Source organism: Cyprinodon tularosa, unplaced genomic scaffold (genome assembly GCF_016077235.1).
Source record: "Cyprinodon tularosa strain WSP-4 unplaced genomic scaffold, ASM1607723v1 ctg771, whole genome shotgun sequence".
Taxonomy (NCBI): domain Eukaryota; kingdom Metazoa; phylum Chordata; class Actinopteri; order Cyprinodontiformes; family Cyprinodontidae; genus Cyprinodon; species Cyprinodon tularosa.
Window position 1 is genome coordinate 109,150 of NW_024039531.1, and position 27,976 is coordinate 137,125.

Consider the following 27,976-nt stretch of genomic DNA (forward strand, 5'->3'; position numbering starts at 1 on the left):
TACTTTAAATAGACAGTTCTATTTATTAAGGAAATATTCATAAACGCTAGCATGGCCTGAAATAAATAGTGCCCTCACTCATTAGGTCAAAACATAGCATCATAGGTCACTCTACAACATAGATGCTGAGGGCACAAAACAATGGATGGCACTGTTTCAGAGCCTTCTGCTAAAATTGATTGTTTTTTATTATCTACAGAAATCTATTGTCCTGGTTTTGGTATGCAGTCCCAGGTAATATAAGTGTTTTTCAAAATGATTTTCTTTTTTTTTTAACCCTTACACATCAATGATGCTTTAGGTTTACCATTCTATAGTTGAGTCAAGTGTTGAGGCCTATATTAATTATGTGTTGTTCTAGGTTCTTTGGTAACCTGGTTATGCACTCATAGACATTTAGATCTTCTTGCCCCTGCAATTAAAAGTCAACCTTTAGAAATACCTTGGCAATTGTGAAAAAATTACCCTTACTGTGGTCTGCTGAGAACCCAAACTTTAAGAAAATAACTTTGTGGAACTTTAGAGCATTAACTGAGATATATCATGGTTTTATTGATTCCTCATCAGTTCCTGAATTACTTTAGGTCAGGGGATGTTGGGTTGTCTTTTATGATATCTCTGTATCTGTTTCTTGATTCTTCAGGTCTGCCAAAAAATCATACCTGGTGTGGCTAGTGCAATTTAACTTTTAGATGTGGGTAATCAAAGTTAATTCATACATTAACCAGAAAAACAGCCAGCAATAACCTTTCTACCAAGGCTCAGGTTTGTCAGAGTATGTTCTTTCTTTAATAAATGAATTATTTTAAAATAGTTCTTTTGTATTGATTTGATTATCTTTGTCAAGTTAATAGTTGTTCCAATAACTGAAACAGATTTAGGGTTCACATACTTTATCACACCTCTGTTTATGTTTCTGCTTCTACTCAGATTCATATTTAACACATTTTCCTCTTTGCAATGGACCATCAGCGACTTCCGCAGTACTATCAGTATGGTATTTGCTAAAGATTTTGAATTTGACATCATACTGTAAATGCTTCCTCAGACATTCATCTTCAGCTGCAGACCCAGCAGGTGTCCGAGTCACAGGAACCAGATGTCCCGAGTGCACGGCTGGAGGTAATGAAGCAATGTTCCCTGGTAGTTTGTTTTATTCTAGTTTCTAAGCGATCTCAGGGTTCGGGTAATATCGGAAGACTTTGTAAATCCACTGAGTGTAAAAGGGCACATTTACAAATATGCCAGGCTGGTTAGCTCGAGCACAGCCTCTGCCATGGACACTAATGCCAACAATAACTCTGAGATCTCCATCCTGACACACAAGCGGGCCTCCATAATCCCTCTGTAAAAGAAAGATAGAAGGCCTATTATTCTCAAGATTAAAGGTCTGAAATTACTCTTTAGACTTCCTATAAAGGCAAATAAAGAAAATTAAAAATAACAGTCTACAGTAAGTGAAAGACAGCAATATAGTGTTCAAATTTTTTACAAAGTCAGAAACATCAGATGGCTCTGGATAGCTGATGAAATTTGGAGCAACAGTCTCAAACTGCTCTGTTTACAGCAGACTGAAATCTAAGCTTGTGGATTCTAAAACATTTGTTTAAGATTTAGATCAAACTGTCTTGGAAAGTGATTTGTTAGATTGAGATGCTAGATCCTTGTAAATAAATACTAAATACACTAGAAGCAATTATTTTATTTCCACATCTTAACGCCTACTCACGTTTACCAACTTTGCTGCTGTGAATCCTTTCCAACCTCATATCTAAATGGTTTAACAGCTCACTGATAATTACTGAAATAAAAATTATTTGACTTACCTCACATACTCCTTCATTCCTTTTTCCTCCTGCACAGATCTTGGTGTCGGTGATATGGAAGTTTCCTCTATGCATTTCTCTGCACCTATTATTTCCAACAATGGGCAATTCGACTGCCTTTAGGATATCTTCATGGCCAGTACCTGAAATTAAAGACATAGGTTCAATATTATACTAACAATGATAAGAGAAAATGAATTTGTCTAATTGATTGTTTTATGGTTTTTGTGTATCATTTTAACTATTTAATGTTTGTATTTGCTGAATTTAGGCTTTGCCTTTTCAAATGCATAGATAAAGGGTGAGGTAAGGCAGGATCCTGCCTTACATCAGACAGATCTGTTACATACAGTCTGATGCAAGCTCCATGCTGTTACTCTTTATCAACAAAATACATGTTTGGAGGTGCGTTACATGCTGACATTCCAAAGTATGTCTAATAAACAGTGGCAGCATATGCTTTCCAACTGCCAATAAATATGTGCAGAAGGTGAGGCAAAAAGCCTGTAAGGTTTCAATATGTTCCAGAAAAATTGAAGATTATGTCTAAAACTGTAGCACCGCTGCCTTGTAGCAAGAAGGCCCTGGGTTCATTTTCTGTCATATGATCTCCTTGCATGGAGTTTGAAGCTCTCCCTGTGCTCTGTTCAGGTATTCCAGCCTTCTCCAACAGCTAAAAATAATCACTACTAGTGAGGTAAATTGGGCTCTTTAACGTTGCTTTAAGTGTGACTGTGTGCGTGGATGGTTATATGTTCAGCCCTGTGATAAGCTTTCATGCTGTCCAAGGTGTACCCTGCCTTTTGACCAGAGACTAATAGCCACAGATGGGCACCAGCTCCACATTAACCTAACAGATGAGCTACAGAAGATGGATGGCTGTCCTAATACTGTGATTTTTACAAACGTTTTGAGTAGTTCTGCTAGACAGGCAACTTTTCTATGTTGTTCACAATCAGTTCATAGCTGTTTGTTAATTTCTGGTTTAGTAAAATTTAATCTGCAACTATTAAATATAGATTTTATTTAATCCTGTGTATGAACAGTAACAGCTACTTTAAGATTTAAGCTCAAAATGTCATAATAGTTATTGTATGATGCTATCCACTCTAACATGACCCTTCAAAATACTTAACAGCATAAATCAGGTGCTTTTTCCACATAATTTATAGTCCTAATTTTGTGTAGACACCTGTATATGCTACATATTTTGCAGCAAACACAAGATACATGTTATACATGCATACAAGCTGTACTGATGTGAATTATTAATACCTTTTGTCTCTCCCCATCCATACATTTTACACATCGTTCCTTCAGGGATAGAGCATCCAGCCAAAGGCAGCTGTATTGTGTGGACATTGTCAGCAGGACGGGCAGGTCTGGACATAAATAATGCATGCATGGAATGTAAAATCATTAGTATACAGTAAACAGAAATCTCCATCTTAATATAAATGAAAATGTGTTCTTTTCTCAAGCACCAACTTTGAGAGCCTCAGGAGGGCTAAGCTCGATCCGCTGGGACCACATATCACTTGAGCTATTCTGACTTCTTGTCTTTTAGATCTGTCAGGGGATCCTTCTCGAAGATCAGACAGTCCCAACCACACCCTGTACTCACTGAGATCTGGAACGCTGGAGGAACAAGAAAATCAAGCATATGTCGAATTAAAAACAAAAAGTTTATTTTTGAATCAGCAGGGACCGAAGGTGAAAGTAAGCAACTGAAATACCAGGAAGAGAAGCATTGTCTGTCAGTAAGAACCCACTCGTCTCGTATAAGTGAACCACCACACCAGTGCACAGATCTGGGAATGATACAAAAGCCAGATGCTAAATAATGAATAAAACACAGATATTTGCAACCTTTTAGATTTATAGTCGTGCAAAAAAATATTAGACAAAGAGTGAGGCTGAATGTAAGGGAGGTTAAATTATTTTCTTCTACTTTTAATTGTGCAAGGTATAATTAAATGCAACTGAACACAGAACAGCATGAAAACTCTGGACTAACAATGATTTTTTTCTTCTTCCTGACTGTTAGAAAAAAACAAAATAAAAAAACTGAAATGCTTTACCCTTTCTGAATGCTAACCATCCAGCTGCCGTCTGATATTCCAACCGGAGCCCCACCCACAATCCTGGGTCTTTTATGGACAAAACACCTCACAGGGGTTGGCTCAACCACAAATACTGAAACACACATATACATACAAACATGCTTTCAAATAATGTCTCTTTTTTTAGTAAATATAGAACAAAATAAATTGAATTTTTTTAAGTGTGACTTCAAAACAAGAACCTGTTTTGTTTTTTGTTTTTGTTTGTTTTTTACTGCCGTTACCTACATTTTCACTACCACCTTTAGTTGGAAAGTTAAAAGTTAGCCTACTGTATCATCTACTGTATCATCTAAAAAAAAAAATGATCAGACAGTTGCATTCTGCAGTTGATCCAAAGAGATGCTGCCTGCATTCTAAAAAAGAAAGTTGAGCAGATTCATTCAGTTATTAATTAGTTATACAGGCTCAAAGTGCCTCAAAAAACATACTTTAAAATAATCTGTTAATCTATAAATCTGTGCCATTCAGACTAAAAAACAAACGCCATTGCATGAAAAAATTTTTCAAAATGAATGTCTAGAAACCAGAAACTAACATGAAGAAGCACTTTTTGGTTCCCTAATCTGGAATAAACTCCCAGAAAACTGTAAAAACACATAATCCCTAAGTTGTTTTTAATTGAAATTAAAAATGCTTTTGTTTTGTCTGGCCTTTGACACTGCTATCTCAGCATAATTCTGGTTTTTATTATCATTGCTACCTTTTTTTTTTCCCCATTGCAATTTACTAGTTTTTTTCCTTTTCTTTCTCATGTAGATAGAAGCAAACGCATCCCAATTTTCTTTAAAAAAAAATTTATCTATTTATTATTATTTTTATTTTTTTTTCAAAATATAGCTGCATGTTTTGACTTGCATATAGATTAAAAATAAATAAACCAAAATGCATTTTCGTTTTGTTTTTCAAGACTGCTAAATCTGTTACTTAATCTTAATGATAACAAAAAACTATAGTGTTACATTTACTTTTCAAATGATTTCCCAAAAGATTTAAAAATTACCAAATGGAGAATTAAAATATATTGATAAAAATATTTTTTAATTTTAATGACAGACCTAGATGTTTTAATCATAAATAAATTCCTAATATATAGTCCTAACTATCTATCAGTCAACTATTACATTTGGTTACTTTTTGCAGAGACATCTAAACATTACCTTTTTTACCATCATCAAGAAACAGAATGAGCAGTGTTTGGATTAATATTCACTCAATTCATTTAATTTCGAAGTGACACACTTAACAATGGCTAAGATGCTGATAAGTCACTTACCTGCTGGAATGGTGTTCTGTAAGACATTGCCTATAGAAGAGAAAGAGAAAAACTAATTTGATTAGCGACAGTAACAGGTAAAATGAGACGATGCAAATTTTTACTTAATTGACAACAATAAAAGAAGGATATAGACAATATAGACATACACAGCTTCAAATTATACTTTTATTTCAAATGAATTAACATTTTTGAATACAGGAGCTATTTTAAAGTAGACTATTCAGCCTAGCTATTTTATTAAAAAGCATTATCTATTTAAGTTGAGTTATTATCTCCAATAAATAAAATACTAAATCTTTTAGGGCTGCAACTAATGATTATTTTGCAAATAATCTGTTGATTATTTCTTTTCGATTATTATTCAGATAGCTAAAGGTTCTTTAAAGAACATTTCTTACCAAATTAAACCAGGTGAAACTAAAATGTTTCCACTTAAGTTCTGAATAAAGCATATTGACAAACCAAAACATTTTTTTACATTTTTTTAATCTCTGCTGTGTCAGCAAAAGGCATGTTTTACAGTCTCTATACTCCATTTAACAATTAATTTTTTAAGCCCTTGAATCTTTAAAACTGAAACTAGGCAAATTAAATTATCTGTATTTATCTTTTGTAAAAAAAAAAATAAAAAAATACAGTATTTATTTTTTTATAGAAAATAGATAACCAACAAAAATAATCAAACTCCTCCCAGCAGTTATAGAGGCCCTGCTTTCAGTCAGAAACAACCTGAGGATTGTCTCAGTGTTGTATGTTATTCAGTCTTAAGACTGCCTGAGTCGTACTTGTGGAGGAGAAACTACAAAACATTTCAGGAAAACGTTATCAAGTGGCATCTGCTTTGAATAAGCAAAGCGGCAAATAGGTACTAGCTTCTGTATTTAGGGAACATTCTGGTTTGGGGGGAATTTTGAATTATGTTATTGTGAGAGAAGTGCTACAGGGCAGCAGAGAACATAGGGGGATCCTTTAGGGTGTGTTTGTTCTAATTACCAGGCTAAGTTCAGGATCAGAACTCCCTAAGCAGCCTTAACTATACCCCTACTGTAGATTGCATGCCAACTATCTGATGTCAAATTCAACATAGCACTCTTATGAGAAAGGAGCTGTCTGAAAATTTAGGGTTTGAGATCAATTCCAGCCAATGTCAAAAGCTGAGCGCATTTGCTACATAAACCTTATATTTGTCTTACCGAGAAATGGGTCAAAATGACTAGCAGAATAAATATATTTGCATTGGCAAGTGGGAGAAATGTGCTTTGTAAATGCTGTGTATTTGTTATAACTTTTATTACAGCATACAGATAAAATATGCGTAAATATTTCAAAGGCTTTGCCAACACAAATTAATCTAGGAGCTTTATTCGACCAAAGCATTGTGTATTGGTATGATACTTAAAAAGGTAACTGGAAATGTCTAAAAGATCAGCTATTGTTAGAAATTTTAATTTCCTCCACCCTGCACCACTCAGTGAGTGTTGTCAAGCCTTCACACTCTAAATATTCTGTTTTCGTGTGAATGTGTGTGAGGTGTAAAGAAAAAAAAAGGAAAGATATACACTATATTGCCAAAAGTATTTGCTCACCTGCCTTGACTCACATATGAGCTTAAGTGACATCCCGTTCCTAATCCATAGGGTTCAATATGACGTCGGTCCACCCTTTGCAGCTAGAACAGCTTCAACTCTTCTGGGAAGGCTGTCCACAAGGTTTAGGAGTGTGTTTATGGGAATTTTTGACCATTCTTCCAGAAGCGCATTTGTGGGGTCGCACACTGATGTTGGACGAGAAGGCCTGGCTCTCAGTCTCCGCTCTAATTCATCCCAAAGGTGTTCTATCGGGTTGAGGTCAGGACTCTGTGCAGGCCAGTCAAGTTCATCCACACCAGACTCTGTCATCCATGTCTTTATGGACCTTGCTTTGTGCACTGGTGCACAGTCATGTTGGAAGAGGAAGGGGCCAGCTCCAAACTGTTCCCACAAAGTTGGGAGCATGGAATTGTCCAAAATGTCTTGGTATGCTGAAGCATTCAGAGTTCCTTTCACTGGAACTAAGGGGCCAAGCCCAGCTCCTGAAAAACAACCCCACACCATAATCCCCCCTCCACCAAACTTTACACTTGGCACAATGCAGTCAGACAAGTACCGTTCTCCTGGCAACCGCCAAACCCAGACCCGTCCATCAGATTGCCAGATGGAGAAGCGCGATTCGTCACTCCAGAGAACGCGTCTCCACTGCTCTAGAGTCCAGTGGCGGCGTGCTTTACACCACCGCATCCGACGCTTTGCATTGCACTTGGTGATGTATGGCTTGGATGCAGCTGCTCGACCATGGAAACCCATTCCATGAAGCTCTCTGCGCACTGTTCTTGAGCTAATCTGAAGGCCACATGAAGTTTGGAGGTCTGTAGTGATTGACTCTGCAGAAAGTTGGCGACCTCTTCGCACTATGCGCGTCAGCATCCGCTGACCCCGCTCCGTCAGTTTACGTGGCCTACCACTTCGTGGCTGAGTTGCTGTCGTTCCCAAACACTTCCATTTTCTTATAATACAGCTGACAGTTGACTGTGGAATATTTAGGAGCGAGGAAATTTCACGACTGGATTTGTTGCACAGGTGGCATCCTATCACAGTTCCACGCTGGAATTCACTGAGCTCCTGAGAGCGACCCATTCTTTCACAAATGTCTGTAAAAACAGTCTGCATGCCTAGGTGCTTGAATTTATACACCTGTGGCCATGGAAGTGATTGGAACACCTGATTCCAATAATTTGGATGGGTGAGCAAATACTTTTGGCAATATAGTGTATTTTGTTATTTAGAAGAGGTCAAACCTTCAGTTTGCATCAATTTGAAGTTTTATCACCATGAGTCAGTATAAACGCCATACAGTAGTTAATCTTTTGATGGTTACTTACAAGGTTTTACGTTGCAGTAGTCCCATCTAATGGCAGAATTGTTGGTGAAACACCAAGGACCATGTTTATCCTTATCAGGATTTCTGCAGTAGCTCCCTTCCAGACCAGACAACAGCATGCCTCGCTCTCCACTGCACAAAGAGAAAGGCAGAAACAAACTTGGTCCAAGTGTCAAAAATAATGTTTATAACAAGTTATGACTTGGTTTTAAAGCTGAAGGTCAAAAAAAGAGTAAATAAAAGAACTATAAAAATATGAAAGAGCAATTGTCTTCTAGAAACAAAAAGTTAAATATCACTCCGAGATAATAAGAACAATCTTTGGATCCATGTTGTCAGATGGGTTTCTTTTGCTTCATGCTAACCACTTGTTAAATAAAAAAAACTCTTTCTCAAACCAAATTTAACAACTATATCAACATAACAAACAGAAAAGTGGAAGTTAAACAAAACAAGTCAGAGTCCCTAACATGTGTTTATATAATTTCGAGTTCCCATCCTTGACTTGTGACCCATAGCAGGCAACCAACAGTAGATATAAGTAGCTTTGAAGTTACTACAAAGGGCTGTTTGGGGTCAGAGGTCAGAAATGAAGTACATATCCCTGGGAGTCATTTCCTGCTGGATTAGGTCATCTTTGGGGTAAAACAAGGTTGCCTGTGTAGAAATGGTAGAGAAGCTAGTCACGGAAGCAGTTTTCTGCTCCTTAACTGAAGAATCTCACCATGGTGAGCTGACAACAAAATTACATGTTTAAAGGTCAAGGTAAGTTTCCTCTGCACACCAACATGTTAAAGGTTTGCAAAGGTGTTCTTGGAAACATTAGGATTTTTTTTGTACAGCAGGAATTTCATTTTCTACAAATTCTACTATTCAAAATATTGCCTTCTGCTTATTATTGTAGGATTGATTTTTTTATCACTACGCTGTTAAAAGTTCTATACATTTTCAGAGTATTAAGCACTGTTTTTGTTGCATTTCTGTGAATTATTAAAGTAATGTATTTTATATTATAAATTAGGAAACATTATTAGGCAGAGAAGGAGCTTCAATTTGGTGTACCAACCTGTTGCTGTGATCTCTCCAGGGAGCACAGGGCAGGTTTGATCTAGTCCTTGACTGCTCTCCTTGGTAATTTTCTCCAAAGCCCATGAAGCAGTCTGGGTTTTCATATAAAAGTGAAGAAAAAAATAAGACAGATGTTTCATATATTTATTTTATACAATAAAAAAAAAAAAAAAATCAAAATGAGGCTTAAAGGAATAGTACACCCAAAACATGATTAGCCTTCATTTTCTACTCACCCCCATGCTGAACAACACCCTGGAGTACTTTTTTGATATCTCAAATGCATCTGGAGATCTGGGAGGCTTCTTGCTGTCTGCTGACATTCAAATAATGGAGGTCTATGGTGACCGAGACAGAAAGGTCCATAAAAGTCCACAAAAACGTGTCAATATTCCTCCATACTGCTCGTCCAATGTATTCCAAGTGTCCTGAGTGGGTAGCATCCAGAATTTACTCGAAACGAAGTCATTTAGAATGTTTTTAGAGCATAAACAGTAGTGTATAGGATTTCCTGAAAGCGCGCACATGCGCGCTCACGAAGCTACGGAAGCCGGCAGACCAAGCCAGATGAAAGTGCGCATTCAGCGTCTGCTCTGCCAATAATGCAAGCGTAGAAGAAGAAATGTGCTGTTTACCTGTGCAAAGAAAGAAACAACGAAAGAAAAATGTCTGAAGACTTCAGTGTTGAGGAAGAGCACGAGTTCTTTGCCGAGCTGAATGCGCTGGTTTGGTCTGCCGGCTTCCGTAGCGTCGTGAGCGCGCGTGTGCGCGCTTTCAGGAAATCCTATACACTACTGTTTATGCTCTAAAAACATTCTAAATGACTTTGTTTCGAGTAAATTCTGGATGCTACCCACTCAGGACACTTGGAATACATTGGACGAGCAGTATGGAGGAATATTGACACGTTTTTTGTGGACTTTTATGGACCTTTCTGTCTCGGTCACCATAGACCTCCAAATATTTGAATGTCAGCAGACAGCAAGAAGCCTCCCAGATCTCCAGATGCATTTGAGATATCAAAAAAGTACTCCAGAGTGTTGTTCAGCATGGGGGTGAGTAGAAAATGAAGGCTAATCATGTTTTGGGTGTACTATTCCTTTAAGACCAACACAAAGTTGTGCATCACTGTGAAGACATGAATACATCATCATCTAACATTTACAAACATAAATCTGAAAAAAGGATTTCATGCATATATCTTAATGTAGCCTCAATTTTTATAAGAGGTTCAGTAAAATTTTTGCTGGCCTGCAGCTAAAACTGGATATGCCAAGGTAAACCAATACTAAATACCCACTGGGCCACATATACTATACACACACAAACACACACACACACACATATATATATATATATATATATATATATATATATATATATATATATATATATATATATATATATATATATATATATATATATATATATATATATGCCATATATCATTCCTTATTACTGTAAATAATAAAGTTATTGCTTTATGATGGTTAGCGTACAAATGCATGCCATTTTTTCAAAGGAAGCGAATTTTGAAAACTCTACCTTTTTTCTTAAATCCTTATAATCATATGCTGGTCTATTTTTTTTTTTACAAAAGTCCCACTATATACAGAGTACTGAGGTTATACTGTAACAAACTGTGAAAAACCTTAATGGGTGTGAATACTTTAAGGAGGCACTTTGTTTTTTGTTTTATCTTCTTTTCATAACAAATGTAATCCCACAAAAAAAATTAAGGGCCATTAAACATTTGTTTAAAAAAAGCTGTTATTCAGCTATCATGGCTTGATCTAGAATAAACAGAGATAGGAACAGAAAAAATATATTGACTATGACTCCTTACAGGAACATTGGATATAAATAAGTTATTAGGCTGTCTGTCATCCTACATTTCATTTCTATATGGGAATCCATTCAATCCCTGAGGGTAGACCACAAAATAACCTTAGAGTCAATTTTTATGCAAGGCCACAAAAACTAAAATCCCTTGAGAGATTTAAATGCGAATAATCCGCCATAGATCTTCATCTTTCCCTTACAGAATCTTTGTGGTACCCCAGGAAGAATCTGAACCAAGACTAATCCCTCAACTCCATCTTTCCCTGTCAAATGAGACCAGGCCATCCCTGACTGCTGTCAGATTTTATTTATGTGAGATGTGGTCATCAGTCCTTCCCACAGTCCTTTAAGATCACAATTTTCCACAGGGATGCCAAGGATGTGTCATACAGGCTCTTATATGAATTTTGCAGTCTACAAAATATAAAAAAAAAACACACATGGTATATTCTTCTGTTTAAGGTTGAAAAATAGGCTTTTCCCTTGTTACTTTCAGCATCGAAGGAAGGGGTTGTGTCTCTCACCACTGACAAGAGTGTTCTGGGTGCCACACTGAGGGATTTGGGAGCAGAACATTCTGCGTACTCTTGGGTCTGTAGTGAAGCACCAGGGGGATTCTTGACCATCTGGATTCCGACAGTAGTTCTCTCTCAAGTCCCTGGAAAATAGTGAGGAAAATAAAAATATTGTGTTTTTTACTTTTTTTTAAGTAATTGCACACTGAGAGGTTATGGAGTGGAAAGCATTCACATGCAGTATTACTCTCACTTGCAAGGGTAGACTTCAGGTAAGAATGTGTGATTATGGGGATACTGAGAATCCCAGCGTTGGCAGGCGAGTCCACTGGGTGTCGTGTCTGCTGTGCCTCTGTAACCCTCTCCTCTGCCCTCGTAACACTCGGTTGTCTCTAACGCAGGACTTTTATGTGGTGTTTCTGTGGAGGAGTGTAGAATTGTGACACAATGATCTCAATGATTTGCTGTAATACATGAAAAACAAAAAAATATTAAAAGGTGCATATTATTTAGGCTGACTTTCCAAAATGACATAATCCACTACTGAGCCAAAATTGACTTTTTTTTTCAGTACTGCATTCAGAGTGCCTTACCTTGACTCCATTTAAACAATATAATGCAATAGTAACATTTAAAAAATGCATACTTCACAGCATAAGTAGCATTAGCTCTTTTTCTCGGGTCACCTATGTCCGCTTCCTTTTTTAGTCTTTCTAAAATCTAACAACTTCATTTCAGACAATGCAGTAAAAATACTATTTAACATTTTAAAACATGTAACCTAAAAAAAAATGAAAACCTAAAAAAAAGCAAAAAAAGAAAATAGCCAAAAATGTACACCTAAACTGCATTATGCTTGAATTACTTGTGTTGGATACTGTATGTTATGTATTATTGTCAGACATTTTTGTTACAGATTTCTTGTATTTGTTGCTTTTAATAAATGTTGAATAAAAGTTGGTTTTATTTTAATATTTTAAATGGTCAAAATTGTTCAAGAAATAGATTCTATCTTGAGGGTAAAAGTAAAGAGCTGTGTGAAGCTGGCACCCCACCCACGAGTAAAATCTGCACATTTTAATTTTGGCAGATGACGTCACCATCACCGCAATAAAGTCAGAATTAAACTAAAGCCATCTTTTTTTTGGTGGTTTGTTGGTGCAGTTTTAACTTTTGTTTGTACTGATTTTTGTTTACAGATATAATCCATTTCAGCTGACGGCGTCACTATCTGACCAGAGTGAAGCGATACAAACCAAAGGACTACTATTTTTAGTACTTCCTTTGTGCTTTTATTGCTTACTAGCTGACATTTTAAATGATTATTCTTTAAAACAAATCCAGCACAAATTATAGTTTTAACTGCAAAAATCTGCACTAATGTAGTAGTAAAAACTAGACATCTTTGGTTCAATTCAGATCTTAATGGGGTGCATGGTTAACTCTGGATGATCTACAAAACTCATCTTCAGTATGTCTAAAATGAGAAACAATGATTTCAATTGCACAAACCTGCACTATTAAAGTCCAAATCATTTGTTGATTTTTTTTTCACGTGGGTCGGGTGTCTGCTTCAAAAAATGTAAAACAAAAGTTTGAATTAGCATAATGTAAATTTTTTTCTTATGCTAAATGGCAGCCTCATTTTGTGGTAGTAAAAGGAAGCCAGATCATATTGAAATAAATGCAGGGTAAAAGTGGTCAGCCTGACTGTATCTTTCTGTGGTTCGCCAGTAGATGCCTACTTACTCTAAATTCTAAGGATCACGATGTTGACAGCTAACATGCAAACCACAGCTTTCAACTGATATTCCACAAACCAGCTAGTGGCAGCAAATGTTTGGGTCTGTATTGACATCACATCCCCAAAATCAGCCTTTATTTACATTTGCTGGCCATGCATGCCTGTCCTAAAGCACTATCTTTCAATAATCTTTGAAACACATGGAAAAGATTAAAATGAAATCCAAAATGAGACAAATGTGCGATTCATTGTAGCGCATCTCTTTTTTAATTTTAAAATGACTGTACATAATGACTCAAAGGTTGGTTTAAATGTACCTGATGGCAGAGGGTGACTGATGACAACTGATTTTAACACCGTATAAACAAGAGGTGAACATAAATAACAAAGCAGAACAGATTCAAAATAAGTCCAATGATCTGCACCAAAAGCTTTTTTTAAGGACTTAGTTTTACTCTATTTCAACAGGATTTTCCTTATTTCTATTTATACACCAATGTTTCACAATGTGTCCACTGTTGCTCATTAACAAAGTACATCAAGGTGATCAGAGTTACAATTTCAAAATCACCAGAAATTTCAATCATATCATTTCTGAAGTGTCAGGCTTCCTACCCAAAACAGAAAATTGTACTACTAACCAGTTAGCAGGTAGCTTGTTTAGCTCAGTGTTACTTAACAAAGAGAATGATGGAAATGGTATAATTTTGCACATTAAGAATGCTTACCTGAGAATTATTACTACATGTGATCAGTGTTTGAGCAAAACCAAAAACTACTAAAACAGTCATAGATAACAGTTTTTAAAGGTGTAAGAGTCTGTTACTATTACTGCAGTAGGAATAACTTACTTTTTATTTTGCATAAAATAGAAAAGAAAAACCCCTGTCACAACACACCCTGACCAAGACCAAGGTCCTCAGACCAAACTCAAAACAAAATGTAGATACCTCCATTCAACCTCTCTCCCCCCAGACCTCAACCCAGACAGACCCCCGCATTAAACCCCCTCACCTCTGACCCTGACCTGGAACTCCACCCTCTCTCCATGGAGCCTGGTTTTAACTTGATTTTGATGACAATATATAACACATTTTTAAGATTGGAACCCAAACAATATTGATATCCTCCCCATACAGACCAATATAGACCAAGCCCTGTGGCTGGAATTTGTGAATCTGAAATTCATATAGCACTAAATTGTAATGTTTTAATTAAAAAAAATCATATAAAAGAAGAATATATATATAATATAATAATAAGACTTGACCTTTGCTGTGTTTACTAGAATGTAATTGACTTGATGAAAATAGGGTTCTGAAAACAAATGCATTTTTACATTAAGCTATAGCAAAATCTTTTATTTAGGGTTCATATATTTGTGCTTCCAGCTCCAGAGGATTCAGTGCCTCACTAGTTATGAACCTCACTGCACTTAATTGTTTGGGAAAATGTTTCTTTGGATGCTTAATTCTGCAAAATAGCTCCCTCTACAGGCCTTTTGCTAGAGCATAATTAGAAAAACTAATTAGAAATCAGATATTTTTATCTGTTCACAGAAAGAGTGCAGACAAATAACAAGTCCATTGGCCTGAACACTGTCCATGAGTACATGAAAAACATGTTATAGACTCTAAATCATAAAAAAAATGTTTCCTGTTCTGGTGTGTATCTATTTTTAGATAGATACACTGGCAGTAAACAAAAGAAGGGGCCTTGTCAGTGGACCAATTCTCTGCTTCTGTGTCTATTGCTTTGTCCACACAGCCTTGTTTTGATTAAGATTAACTGGGTCATAAACTTGGGCTGTTTCCAAAAAACTTAGCATCAAAGAACAACCTAGACATAGAGTTTGAGGGTTGAAATATAGTCTTTAAAAGGGATAAAACAAGGGAAACAGTGAATCACTGGATATAAATGGATCATTTCTATCAAGCAAACATGACGACAGGACTGCATACAGTGATTGCAAGCCAGCCAGCCATACGATCAAAACGTAAGGTTAGTTTGACAGAATACTATACAGGAGTTTGTATACAGTATACCCTATCCGTGATGCAACTCAATGAATCAACCAAAAGCTAGTGTATTGGTATTTAATGTGAAAGACCAAAAGGGGCTTTTCACAGACAAGAACATTGCCTTTGGTTCAGTCATAGTTAATAACTTGTATAACCTATCTTGCTTTGCAAATTTAAAGACTGAAAATTCTGTCAAAATAAGATCAGTGAGATGGGATGGAGAGCATTACATATTGGATTTACAGTAGATATGTACTTGGACTAGGCCCTTTTGGCATTATGCATTTAGGCAAAAGACTCCATGTTATTGGGATCTGACTAGTAATACTTCTTTCAAAGCATTGCTCATGGGTATGAATATGCAGCTTCTCCAGAGTTGGCAGCGGGCATTTGGTTGTTTCACGGATTCTTACTTACAATATTCTTTCGAACTGTACTGGGTCGAACTGTACTGAGATGTTTAACTTGGAATTCATTTCAATTCCATTTTTTTCCCCATTAACATTATACTGTCACAAGTACAGAGCAACAAAATTCACTCTTTGCATCTAACCCATCCCCTTGGGGAGCAGTGGGCTGCCATTGTGCGGCGCCTCGGGAGCAGTGTGGGGTTAAGGGTCTTTGCTCAGGGACCCAGAGGAGTCCGTGGGTGTGGAGCTTGAACTCAGAACCTCTGGATTCCATACGCAATGCCCTGACCAATTCAGTTTATTTATATAGCGCCAATTCACAACACTGGCCATCTCAAGACACTTTATGTAGAATTTTACCAAAGAATATGGTTTGATAACTTACCAGCGCTTTAAGTTTTCTTTTACATCTTTTTTTCTGACCTGTCTGGTGTGTTCTTTGGTCGTCACAATACTGTTTCCACTAATAATAACTAACTCTTACAATACCCAAAGCCCTAACGAAACACATGCATTAACATATGCATTAAACATAAGTGAATTATTACTAATATTATTATTACTAATTAGTAAACTTCTGAGGACAGTAGAGAAAATAAGAAACAGTAGAGAAAATAAGAAAAATCTTTTCAAAGTCAATTAAAAGTAAAGTTTCCATTTTATTTTCTTAAGGACTGGAGTGGCTGTTTCTATGACAGAGTATTAGGGTCAGACTTGCAAGATTAAAGTCATGATATTATGAGAATAAAGTAATAATATTACAATTTTAGCAATTTAAATTCATAATATCATGAGATAAAACTTTTAATATTCCGTGGTTGGTTGTAATATTATGAGATTAAAGTCAATATTATGTAATGAGATCTCTTGCACTGTCTTTCCCATAATTGAAATGAGAACCGTTGAGAATCTTGGGACGTTATACTTTTTTATTGGCTTTACAATAAGAAAAAATTAATTATTTTAGCCCATCAGCATCAAATTATTATTATCTATCAATCATTCTTTATTTATTTTAGATAAACATAAATAAAGTTGTAATAGTACAACATTTTTCTGGTAATATTAAGAGAATAACTTAATGTATCTACAAATTTATACACATTATATTTTTTTTCTCCTAGTCTGATCTTAATCCTCTGTCGTAAGGTTCTGATTGTGTAACCAACAACAAATAAAGTCATCTCTGGATAAATGTGAAGGTAAACAGACACCTCAACGCCATCTTTAACTATTGTTCTTATACATTAATTGGACCTTGATTATTAGGTGTGATAAAATATGTCTGCATCCAAGTATGAGTTTGTGTTTTGTCTATATGAATTACAGAAGGTTAATGTGGAGCAGTAACTGAGCTTTGTGCAGTCTGAGTGCAACACCTAAAATCTGGCATGGAACAACAAACAACTGGCCTGTGATGCTGTGAAAAATTTGGCTATTTGAAGAAGAGAGAAAGGCTAAAAGGGGTTGCGGGCTTGCTGTATAGGTATGCATGTGTATGTGTGTTTCCCAACATCAAGGAAGAGTAATGACAATATGGGGAAAAATAAATGATACAGAAAGTTGTAAATTCTTGGATATTCTGTCAGGCATGACTGACAGTAATAGGTCTCTATTCTACACAAACAGACCTGGTTTATGTCAAACGCAAATACTCTGTTGGCAAGGTCAGTCAATTCAAACACACACAAACACATATGCACTCTTGCTTACCACAGACTTTGATGTTGCAGTATTCCCATGGCGTGTTTGGGTCTGTGGTAAAGCACCAGGGTCTGTGACGTCCATCAGGGTTCCTACAGTAGTTATCATGTAAGCCTTTGTCAGGGAACCTAACACAAAAATGAAACATTTCAGCATGTAGACTGTTAACATCTTGTGATAATCTCTTAAGTGCTCAGTGAAATCATTTGAGAGAAAATACAGAATTGCATATAGCTGAAAAAGATGAAAAATAGTTAGCAGACACCATCTGTTTATCTGTTTAGAGCTCAAGGAGATGAGGAGGATAAGTTGTATCAGTCCAGATGTTTAATAGTCAGTCCTCCCAAAGTCCCCCATCCCTTCAGGTCTGTTGCCTCAGGCATGCAGCATTAGGCAGCTGGTCCTCTCATTCCATTAACAGCTTTTGCAGCATGGGACCAGGTGTGTACAAATAGTGTGATGATTAAGGACGTGTTAACGAGTCTCGGCTAATCCAGACCACCTGCCACCCAACTAGCTGGAACAGCGTTGACACAGTCATACAAAAACTGCCATACACATATGTCAACACAAGACGGGGAGATGTAAAGAGTTCCTGAGCAAATTGAATTATATAGCTTTCCTAATGCAGAAATGAGGGGACTTCCCAGCATACCACAGTTAAAAAACGCAAATTACACTAGATTCTCATCACTTCCCTTAAGGAAAATGTTTTCATTGGCTAACTAAAAACACTTAATCTCCTGGGTGAACCACAGCTTCATAAATCTATTAGAGGGATATACTGTATACAAAAAAACTCCCATATACTTGCACTTATAATAAAGCAAGCAGTTTGTGAGATGTATGAGTTTTTTATGTTTGGAAGTTTAACCTTTTGGGGTGGTACGTATGCTTGTGTGGTTCATTCAGGTCCCAACGTTGACATTCTTTTCCACTTTCTGTATAGTCCATCGGTCCTCTGTAATCTTCCCCATTACAGGTAATACATTCAACTGCATAACAAGAAAAGACAAATTTAACATAGACTGAGACAAATATCTAGTAACATTAGAAAAATTGACATTTAATACATTAAAGCTTCTAGAAGTAGTCCAAAAATTACTTGTTCAAATTTTTGCAACTCAGTTTGCTTCAACTAGTAGAAGTAGTTGTAGGACTGTTGTGGTAATCAAGGAAGCAATGGTTCATTTTAATTGATGACCTTTAGTGCATAATTTCAGAGCAAGTTAATGATTGGGTTTGATAGTTAATCACTGTGATTAATAAGAGGAAACCTGAATGACGTACTGGTAGTCCTGGAGTACATAATACTGGATGAATGGACAATAATTAGAATGGCGAGATAATCTCATGATTAAAGGTAAATGTTTTCTGCTGTATCAGCTTGTATCTCCAAGTTTTGTTATATTGCCTTGTATTCACTTCTTTGCAATTATAGATTAACTTTTATATAAGCAAAGAGAAAACAATTATAGGCAACAATTATTCAGCTCTAATCAGGCTAAAATAAGACTAAAATGTATAGTGAGTTTTTGTTTTACTAAAAGTGTTGCATATGAAATAACTTAATTGTTACTAAAACCAATAAGCATTTTCATCCAAAGACTAAGATTAATACTAAAACTTGAAAGGGCTGGAAAAAAAAAACACACTGCTGAAAGCAAACCATTGAAGTAAACGTTTTTTGGGTGGTACCATGTTTCATGAATTATAGAAATAAATTATTGAAAAGTGTTAATGAAACTGCACACAACCATTAAAAACATTATCTTACATTCTGTTTCCACAAATATTGTTTTAAACCCATTTTATCAGACAGATGGTAAGTAGAATATAAAAAATGTTAAGATCTTTGTCAATGTGGGTACTACATATTTTTATAAGTCACATGGTGTACATGTATATGCAACATTTAGTTTTAAACAGCTCAATTTAAAATGACAGAGTTAGGTAAAAGATTAAAGGTATGAATTAGTTAAATGGCAAAAAAATAATCTCACCCTAATGAACTTATTCTTTATCAGCACTTTCCAAGAGTAGAGTCATAATAAATTAAATAGTCTTTATCAGTATAAGTCAGGGTCATGCAGACCAATATGCAATCAAAAGCTTATGTTTAAATCTCTGGAAATTATTTCAATATAAATCTGCCTAATTTGAAAACACCACAAACAGTAACTACTTTTAACACCAATAACAAGAAAGACCAGAGGTGGAATAACAAAATGTTCTATATTCTTACCTTCTCACTGTTTAATGTGAGATCAGGTCAATGCACCATTGTTCAAATTATGAGTGGATGTAATAACATTGAGCAGCATAATGTTGAAAAATAAAGTGTTCCTGAAGTGTGGTGCTCAACAAAATAATAATAAAAAATAATGGTTAGTTGTTGTTAACTCTATGATTTTGGAAAGTTAAACTGGTTATTTTAATAAACCAATAGAAACTGTTTTTATAACAGATACAGATTGAGCACTGGAAGAACATTTGTGGAGAAAAAAAATCAATGGTTGTCAATTTTTTCTGTAAAACAGTAGTTAAATTTGTTAGAAGAGTTATATACTCAACCTAACATTATCCATGTTGATTGGGCTAATTTGTTAAACTAAAACAAAAACATTAAATATAAAGCAGTTACAAGATTCTCTGAATCTAAGGATTAGTCTACAAGGTAAGAGGAAATCTACCTGTGTCAGATAATGAAAAGGAAGAAACTTTGTTTCGTGAGACTCTTGGCTGACACAGCTGATGAGTGACAAAATACCCTTAGGGTTTCATACACAAGCAACACAGGTGTTAAATTGAGAACCCAGTAAAGTAAACATTAGTCATAATTTTTAAGAAATTCAACATTTTTTTTTTGGATCACATAAATTTGTTTCTGCTCTCTTATAATCTTTTATGCCTCTTTTCTCTCCTAAGAAATCCCTAATGATAGTACAAGCAGGCAAACTAAAACCCTTGTTATATGTCCAGTAAGATATATACTCATCCAAAGCACTCAACAACAACAAAAGAAAAACTTATTACAAAAAACAAAACCATCCATTTACTATGACTGCATTACAGTGCCATCGTTATGTTAAAACAGATTCAATCCAGAGTGATAAAAATAGTTTTAGAATAATAAACATTATTTTATAAAGAGAGATGACCATTTGTTAAAGATGAGTGGGATACACTGCAAAGTGTAAACAAGCAAAAGTATACCTATTAAAAACAGAGTTTTATGAGCCCTCTCCCGGCATGACACAGCACATTTATGGCTAGAGACTGCTAGCTTTGTACATTCCATGTTTGTAGACACGTGTGCTCTTTACTAATAGTAGTTAATTGTCAAAAGAAACAAAACAAAAAAAACGCTTCAGTATTTTTCCAGTCTCCAGAAAAAAGGTTGTCTATAATAAAAATATGCAATTATACATGGTGGCCTTGTAACTTGTAATAGCTCAGTGGGACATCCTATGTCTGTTGAAATTCTTGAAGTTTTCTGATCCTGTTTTACTGAACCGCAGTGAATTTAAAATGATCTGTCATGATGCACCCTTTTGATGAACCCTTTTGACATTAACATTTCAGGAAATGGTATAAAAGGCTGACAGTGTTTTGCTTTTTTCACAACCGCATTTGCCACAAGGAGACAATTGATGGCTAGATTTTCATGTAGAGGAAATAACATTAATATCCTCTAATATTTGATGACTTGCTCCTTTGTGGATAAACTGCTCATAAGCCTGATAAAACAAAAGACGACATTAAAAAGTGAATTCCATACCTGGAAACAGATGCAGCCTGCCTCTGTAATTAAAACTCTTGGACCCACATGCATGCAAAAATATTTAAGTAGACCACAGTAAGAGAAGGTTGAGTCTACTCTTATTCTACTTCAATGTGATTGCCCAACATTCTACACTTTATTTCAGATGGTCAGGTTTAAATTAATTTCCAATGTGGAATGCTTATAACTTCAAGATAACTATCCTACTGGAGAGGTATATATGAGTGCACAGCTTACCCTGCGAACATAGTGGAATGCCACACTCCTGGTGTCTGAGGTGTGGCCTGGGGTCAGTGGTGAAGCACCATGGACCATCCGTGGAGTTGTCTGGGTTACGGCAATAATTTTCTCTGAGGTCCTTATTCCTGTACCTCTTAGACATAAATCTATTGAAACGAGAGCAGAAGCAATACCACATGTATGGTAAAAAGAACAGCAGGCAATTGCTGCTAACAGCCACAGTAAAGTTAAGACAAGAACAGAACGTTTATGTTGTCCTTTACTACTCCTCAAAGGAATGACATTCACTTTGTTGTTTACAAGGCAGCTGCTGGTTGGCAGTAAGTTGCCTGTTTCGAGATGACAAAATAAACATCTTTAAAAGTCAGCCAGTTTTAATGCTGGGGAACTGACTCACTGATTCCGTGCTATTAGTAATTAGAGAAAACACGTTATAAAGCAACAATATTTCTTCAATAAGGCCTGCTCCTGATGTAGTATAAACATGCTAAGAAGTGACTCAAGTCTTCAACATCAGGCGAACACATGGCTGTGGTCACCACTTACGTTGCTGGAGATGACAAGTGTATTTTTAGTGTCAAGCTGTATTTTTCCAAGATGATGAAACGATAATCCATGAGGTTCATCTTTGGTGGTTGAAAATGACAGAAGAAGAAAGAGAAAATCTTGTACTGATAAAAGTCATTTTATTTTTTTAAGCATGTGTGTGTGTGAGGCCATGTTTTTATTACCCTGTGCAGACAATTTCCCTGACATGTGCTACATTTTTGGGATTTATAGCTACTTGCTGGGACTAGCGACTGGACACAATGAGGATAAGTTATCTACTTTGGGTTGAGGTTCGGTTTAGGACTAAGGTGTGAGTTGAACTTAGGTTAGGTATGTGTTGATAAGGGTTAAAGTGAGGGTTAGGCTGTAGAAATAAAGGCAAAATTAATGGAAGCCAATGGAAAGTCCCCACAAAGATAGTGTTACAGATGTGTGTGTGTGTGCGTGCCAGTTCCCTATGTCTACAAGCTAACTGATAAAAACATACAAAATTCCTTGTTGTAATTACCTGAACTGTAGAGGTCTAGTAATATGACAAAGGAGGTTCACTGAAAGTCCAAACCTTCACTGCCAGCTTTAATTCATGTGATTTGAGCAGCTCACAAAAAAGCCTTTTCAACCCTTTCTTAATAATGATAAATCAGGATAAGGGACATCACGTTCATCCATTAGATTTGATATTTTGTAGGGAAATTATTTACTTACTTATAGTTTGCATTGGTTTTATTTGTATGCATCGGCGTCGCCAGACCCCATTTACTGGGGCACGTGCCTCAGTATAAATGAGCTGTGCCCCAGTATAAATCTCATGAATATTTGCAACAGTGATACATTTTTTTAATGCATCAATTTAGATAATTCCAACGGGAGGAGACGTACATTTCTACTCAAATGCGTAGCAAGTGTGTTGTTTACTCCAAGTTGAGGATGAATTAGCGCCCCCACGTCAGCGCATGTCACTGAATGAACTGCAGGTAAATTAACGCGCTGCTCTCAGCTGAGTTGGATGGGACACTGTGCGGCCGCGACGCATTTTTAGTTCTGGTAACGTTTCTTACCTGTCAATTTTATTATTTTCCCAGTGAAACCACATGATTTATAGGCTACTAACTGAAAATTACTGCATTGGTTTGTAGATGGATATCAGGAAATTCCTCACATGAAGCAGAGACAGGGAAGCAGTAAAACAAGATGAGAGAGAGGGAGGTAAGGTCCCGTAATGAATTAGTGATTTAAGCTAAGCAGTTACATTAGGGACGTTATAAGCAATATGATAGATATTTACATAATTATAAATTTAAGGTTTTTTAATGTTTGCTGTAGAGAATGAGAATGAAGGTGCTGGAGTAGGAAAGGGAGGAGGAGGCGAGACTGACAGGCAAGAGACAGGAGAGAGACAGGAGAGACAGGACCATGAAGGTGATGAGGGAGCAACAACCAGCGTCCACAAACAAGAAGGGGACATTAGTGACTTAGGGGGAAAGCATGATGGTCCTAAACAAGTGAAGTTGTCCCACTAACCCCTGGACAAAGTTGGAGTAAAATAAACTTTAATTTAATTCAAAATGGTTTGAAAGCTTTTTATGGTTGAAAAAGAAAGCCTTGTCATGAAGGATATGCAGTGTGTTTTCAACTTGCTTAATAACATCGTGTTCCCAACACTAACGCAGGTCATCCAGATCTTCCTCACCATCCCAGTCTACAGCTGGAGTTGTGAAAGGTCATTCAGTGTGTTGAGAAGGATCCACACTTGGCTGAGGTGCACAATGGAACAAGACAGGCTCCATCATCTTGCTATTTTATCAGTTGAAAAGGAAGAACTTTTTAAGCTGAGTCACAGTCTAGTGATTGACCGCTTTGCAAAAATAAAAAAAATAGGAGGAACACTTTAATGATCAAAAAATAAAATAAAAACTGAGCTCAGGATGAGTTAAACTTTCCCCCGAACTAAAACTCTGAAACCTAGGAATTAATGATTACTTCAGAATGTGTATAAGGAAACTTTTTATTTGTCAAAGTTGTTGATGTCTTATTTTTTATAGCTGCAATGTTGAAATTGTTTATGTTTGTTAAAACAAATATGCTCTTATACTCATTAATATCTCAACTGGTAATTTTGGTAGGAATTTATCAGGGTGGGGCAGTGTACTTGTCTGTATTTGTGTATGGCAGGAGGGGCATATGCGGTAGGGGGCCAGTGCCCCAGTAAAGCTTTGTGCCTAGCAACGCCCCTGTTTGTATGATATTTAACAATATCTCCTTTATTAAGCTTTATTTAATACATTAAAACAGAAACTTGAAAGTGCAGGAATTGAGATTAAAGAGAAGATTACTAGAGGAGATAAGCTTTATATTGTGTTCACATTGTTCTCTGCAAGCAAACATCAGTTGCAGTTCAGGTTGTCCTACATTAATGGTAATTACTCTTTAGCTTTGTTTTTTGTTTTTTTATTTAGAAAAAATGGAAGAAGATCATATGAGCTGCATTAAATACAAACCTTTCCACAGCTTTAATCTGTTGAAATATTTCCTGATTAGGTGATGTAGAGTATACACAGTGGTACACGGTAATGAATATGCATTTTCAATGAGATGTAACATCAGATCTTTCCATGAATTGAATGCTAAATTGTGCTCAAGCCTTAACACTCCAGGTGAAAATGGGGACCAGCGTGTAGGACGGCCTTACGTAAACGTATCACCAGAATTATTGACAATTAGTAGTTGTAGTTAAAGTACGATGCGACGAAGGTCCATGGTAGAAAAAAAAAACAAACAAAAAAACACGACTAAAGAACCAAAGAAAAATAAATGTGCAGGGCAGACAAAAAAGACTGGCTAAAGTTGAGGATGAGTCGACAAGTACGAGTTTGTTTACAAAACAGGCAGCTTCTTCTTCCACTACTAAAGCATTTCAGGAAAACTAAACAGTTCTGCGTGTTCTCAAAAGATTTAAACTGACTGACTGTTTCCGACCAACCGAGATTTAGATTGGATGTGAGAAATTTGGCATATGTAAACGTAGCTTTTGTAACTTTTAAGCATCAGTACTCTAATCTCACTTTCAGTTTCATTCACTTTCAGAATTCCACAAAAAATTGCATCCAGCAAACTCATTTTTCCAAAGATGTCCCCCATCTCTGACTTTGGTTACAAATTAAGTAAGATACAAACTTCTGTAAAAGATAAACGTGCTACATAAACACACATCTAGATAAACAAACTGGCCATCACAGGAAATGATGTGTGACTCAGTGAAGTGTTATAATGAGGTCACTTCTGATGAATGACTGCTCCCTGGAGCATAATCAGCCACTAATATATCAAACCAACACATGCTTTCAGAATAGCCTCTAGCTACCAGCTAATTGCAGCTCTTACAAGCCAACACTAACATTAACAGCAACTTATAACACCATGGTGCTTGACACCGAGGTAAAAAGTACATAAAATTTCTTACTTGTGCTCATGAGGTATTGGGGAGGCCCAGGCCTGGCACGGGGTCCCACTGACTGTCACTGACCTCCTACCCCTGTAGTTTTGACCTGTCCCCACAATGCATTCCCTTATGTAGTCTAAAGTGAGGAAAAAACAAGAGAAATTGGGAAATGTGATGAGTTAACAACTTGATCACAAATTTTATACACAAAGCCTTAGCAGATAATGATGAAAACAGAGAGAGGGAGTTGTAACGCTGGGCTGAACAAGAATTTGACATTGCCAGAAGTGGAATCTGTTTTCCCAATCAGGGCCATGCTGATTCATTAGCACTGACTACGGAGCCTAAATGTTCAGTCTTTTGGTCATCTTGCTCAACGGTGGACGAGTATTTACAGCATTTACACATACACCACATAACATAGAATAAAGCATTATTGATAGTGGCACTCTTAAAAGGAACAATGTGTTAATTCTTTCAATCTCTTTCTGCCAAAAATAAGCCATTTTTACCATTGGATTAAGTAGACTAAAAAAGTACAATGAAAAAAGAGGACTCAAGTTCAGGATGTAATTCATAAATTAAAAGAGCAAAATCCAGCCCTAACTGCCATAGCTTTCCTGTCCATATTGACTGACAGAATAAGCAAATGAGACACCCTGTGACAGAAATACATTATCTAGCAAAGAGGAAAAAAAAAACAGAGGAGTGTACCTTTCTTTTGATAGAGGTCATAGTAGAAATTCTGATGGGTTTGAACTCCTGGTGAATTTTTGTCAAATGAAAGCCACTGGCAATTCCTGTTCCTATGATCATACAGAAAAGCTCTGGGGAAGAGAAAGACAGAGAGAACTGAGGACAAAACACAATTAACACGAACTGTGAATTTTTGAAGCAAAGTTTAGTTAACATAGATTTTAATGTCTGAGGCAGTAAAAATGTCATGTAGTCATTTCAAAGTTTTATAAGTCACATAATCCTCCCCTTAGATGGTTGCTTGACAAATGGATATGTTCCCAGAGGGACATTTTGCATATTAACAAAATAAGACAGGAGAATCGCTGTTGACAAACCTGCATGTGAATGGGAGTCTTTTCCCTCGACTGCATGTTTTTGCACATTTGGTTATGCTCAGTTTCCTGCTTTTTGTCAGGTGTGAGTCGGGAGACACAACAACCAGTTGGGTGCCACTGGATTTCTGGTAGTCCTGCAGTGCATTTCGTCTGCCCTCTAATGTACAATCACAAAACAAGGCACGTAATTACACCATACATACAATAAATTAGCATTACAGACACCCGGGGATAATTTCCTTTTTAAATACACAGGAAGAGACAGGAGTTAACCTGCTGTTGATCTTTTAGGTGACAAATAAGTAATAAGACCAAGGCACTTTCCGGTTACCTTTTCACCAGGGAGAATGTTGTTACACTGTTTCATTTTGAATAAAATGTACCTTCAATTGTCATTAATCAACACACCTCAAAAAGGCAATGTAGATGACCTGATAAAACACTCAGACAGGAGTACTACTAAGAGTGAGTCAGACTGCTTTTAGTATGCCAATTTGCCTCAGGTCCTTTACATCTCTGTAATAATCAGACACCCACTTAGACTTGAAAAGAGAACTCATGTCAAACCCCCCAAACCACATTCCCCTTCCGAGTCTTTCCATTCGTTTCAACTGAATGTTTTCAAGCACATCAGATGACTTCAGACCTTTCACATTTTACTTTCGCTCAAAAACATTTGAAGGTTTTCCCAATCCTAAATTAGCATTTAATGTAATGAACGCTACTTTCAGATTCAGAGTTTGAAATAAATTCTGAAGGTGGAATTAAAGGCTTGGTGTGAGTCACATAGAGTTGGATGGGGTGACAGAGGGAATGTTTTTTACTCAACTGCCAAATGAAAACAAAATCAGTTTGCCGAAACCACCGAAATGGACAGTAGAAGGGTTCTTTAGTTTTTAATTGGCCATTAAGTGGGACAGTAGGTTATGTCAGGCCACTTTAATGGAGCTTTTTGTAACAGCTTAGGAGGAACTTTACAGATGGAGAACACACAAAAGTTGCATGGAGTAAGGTGTACAAATGAAAACACTTTTTTAAAATACATCTTTTACTAGAAAAAATATATTATTTAGACCTATATCAGAAAAAAAATCCTTATAAAAGTAAACTAATAAAACTGCGTGGGGCACCAGCCACTGCAGCAATATATGAGCGCAACCAGTCAGAAACATTATCTACACACTTACTAAATAGTATTTCGGATAGGAAGGGGAGGAGAGACAAGAAAAGAAGAACTTACCGCAGCATAAAACGGCTGCGAGTCCAACAACGAGCCTGTAAATCCACATCACCTTCGTCACACAACAGCGAGCAGAGAAAACAAATGGAAAGGCTTCCTGCTGTGCGCTCTGACAGATACCAGGAGATGTTGCTTCCACCACTGCACGAATGATGCGTCTCTCCTCTAAGTACTTCTTCACCCCCCTCCCCTTTCCTCCCCTC

At 36.5% G+C, this 27,976-nt stretch overlaps 1 protein-coding gene across 1 annotated transcript; it reads right to left on the reverse strand.

Annotated features, from left to right (window-relative positions):
- LOC119773623 (hepatocyte growth factor) lies at positions 1 to 27,946 on the reverse strand. The gene is made up of 18 exons (XM_038270683.1): positions 27,774 to 27,946; positions 26,534 to 26,690; positions 26,175 to 26,287; positions 25,482 to 25,596; positions 21,470 to 21,618; positions 18,323 to 18,443; positions 17,458 to 17,576; positions 11,823 to 11,988; positions 11,579 to 11,712; positions 9,211 to 9,304; positions 8,146 to 8,276; positions 5,226 to 5,255; positions 3,908 to 4,022; positions 3,563 to 3,637; positions 3,315 to 3,464; positions 3,102 to 3,208; positions 1,827 to 1,969; positions 1 to 1,345 (listed from the first exon to the last, which is right to left on the reverse strand). The coding sequence occupies exons 1-18, from the start codon at positions 27,820 to 27,822 to the stop codon at positions 1,166 to 1,168; spliced, it is 2,148 nt and encodes a 715-aa protein (XP_038126611.1). The 5' UTR covers positions 27,823 to 27,946; the 3' UTR covers positions 1 to 1,165.
- Between the last annotated feature and the right edge of the window lie 30 nt (positions 27,947 to 27,976).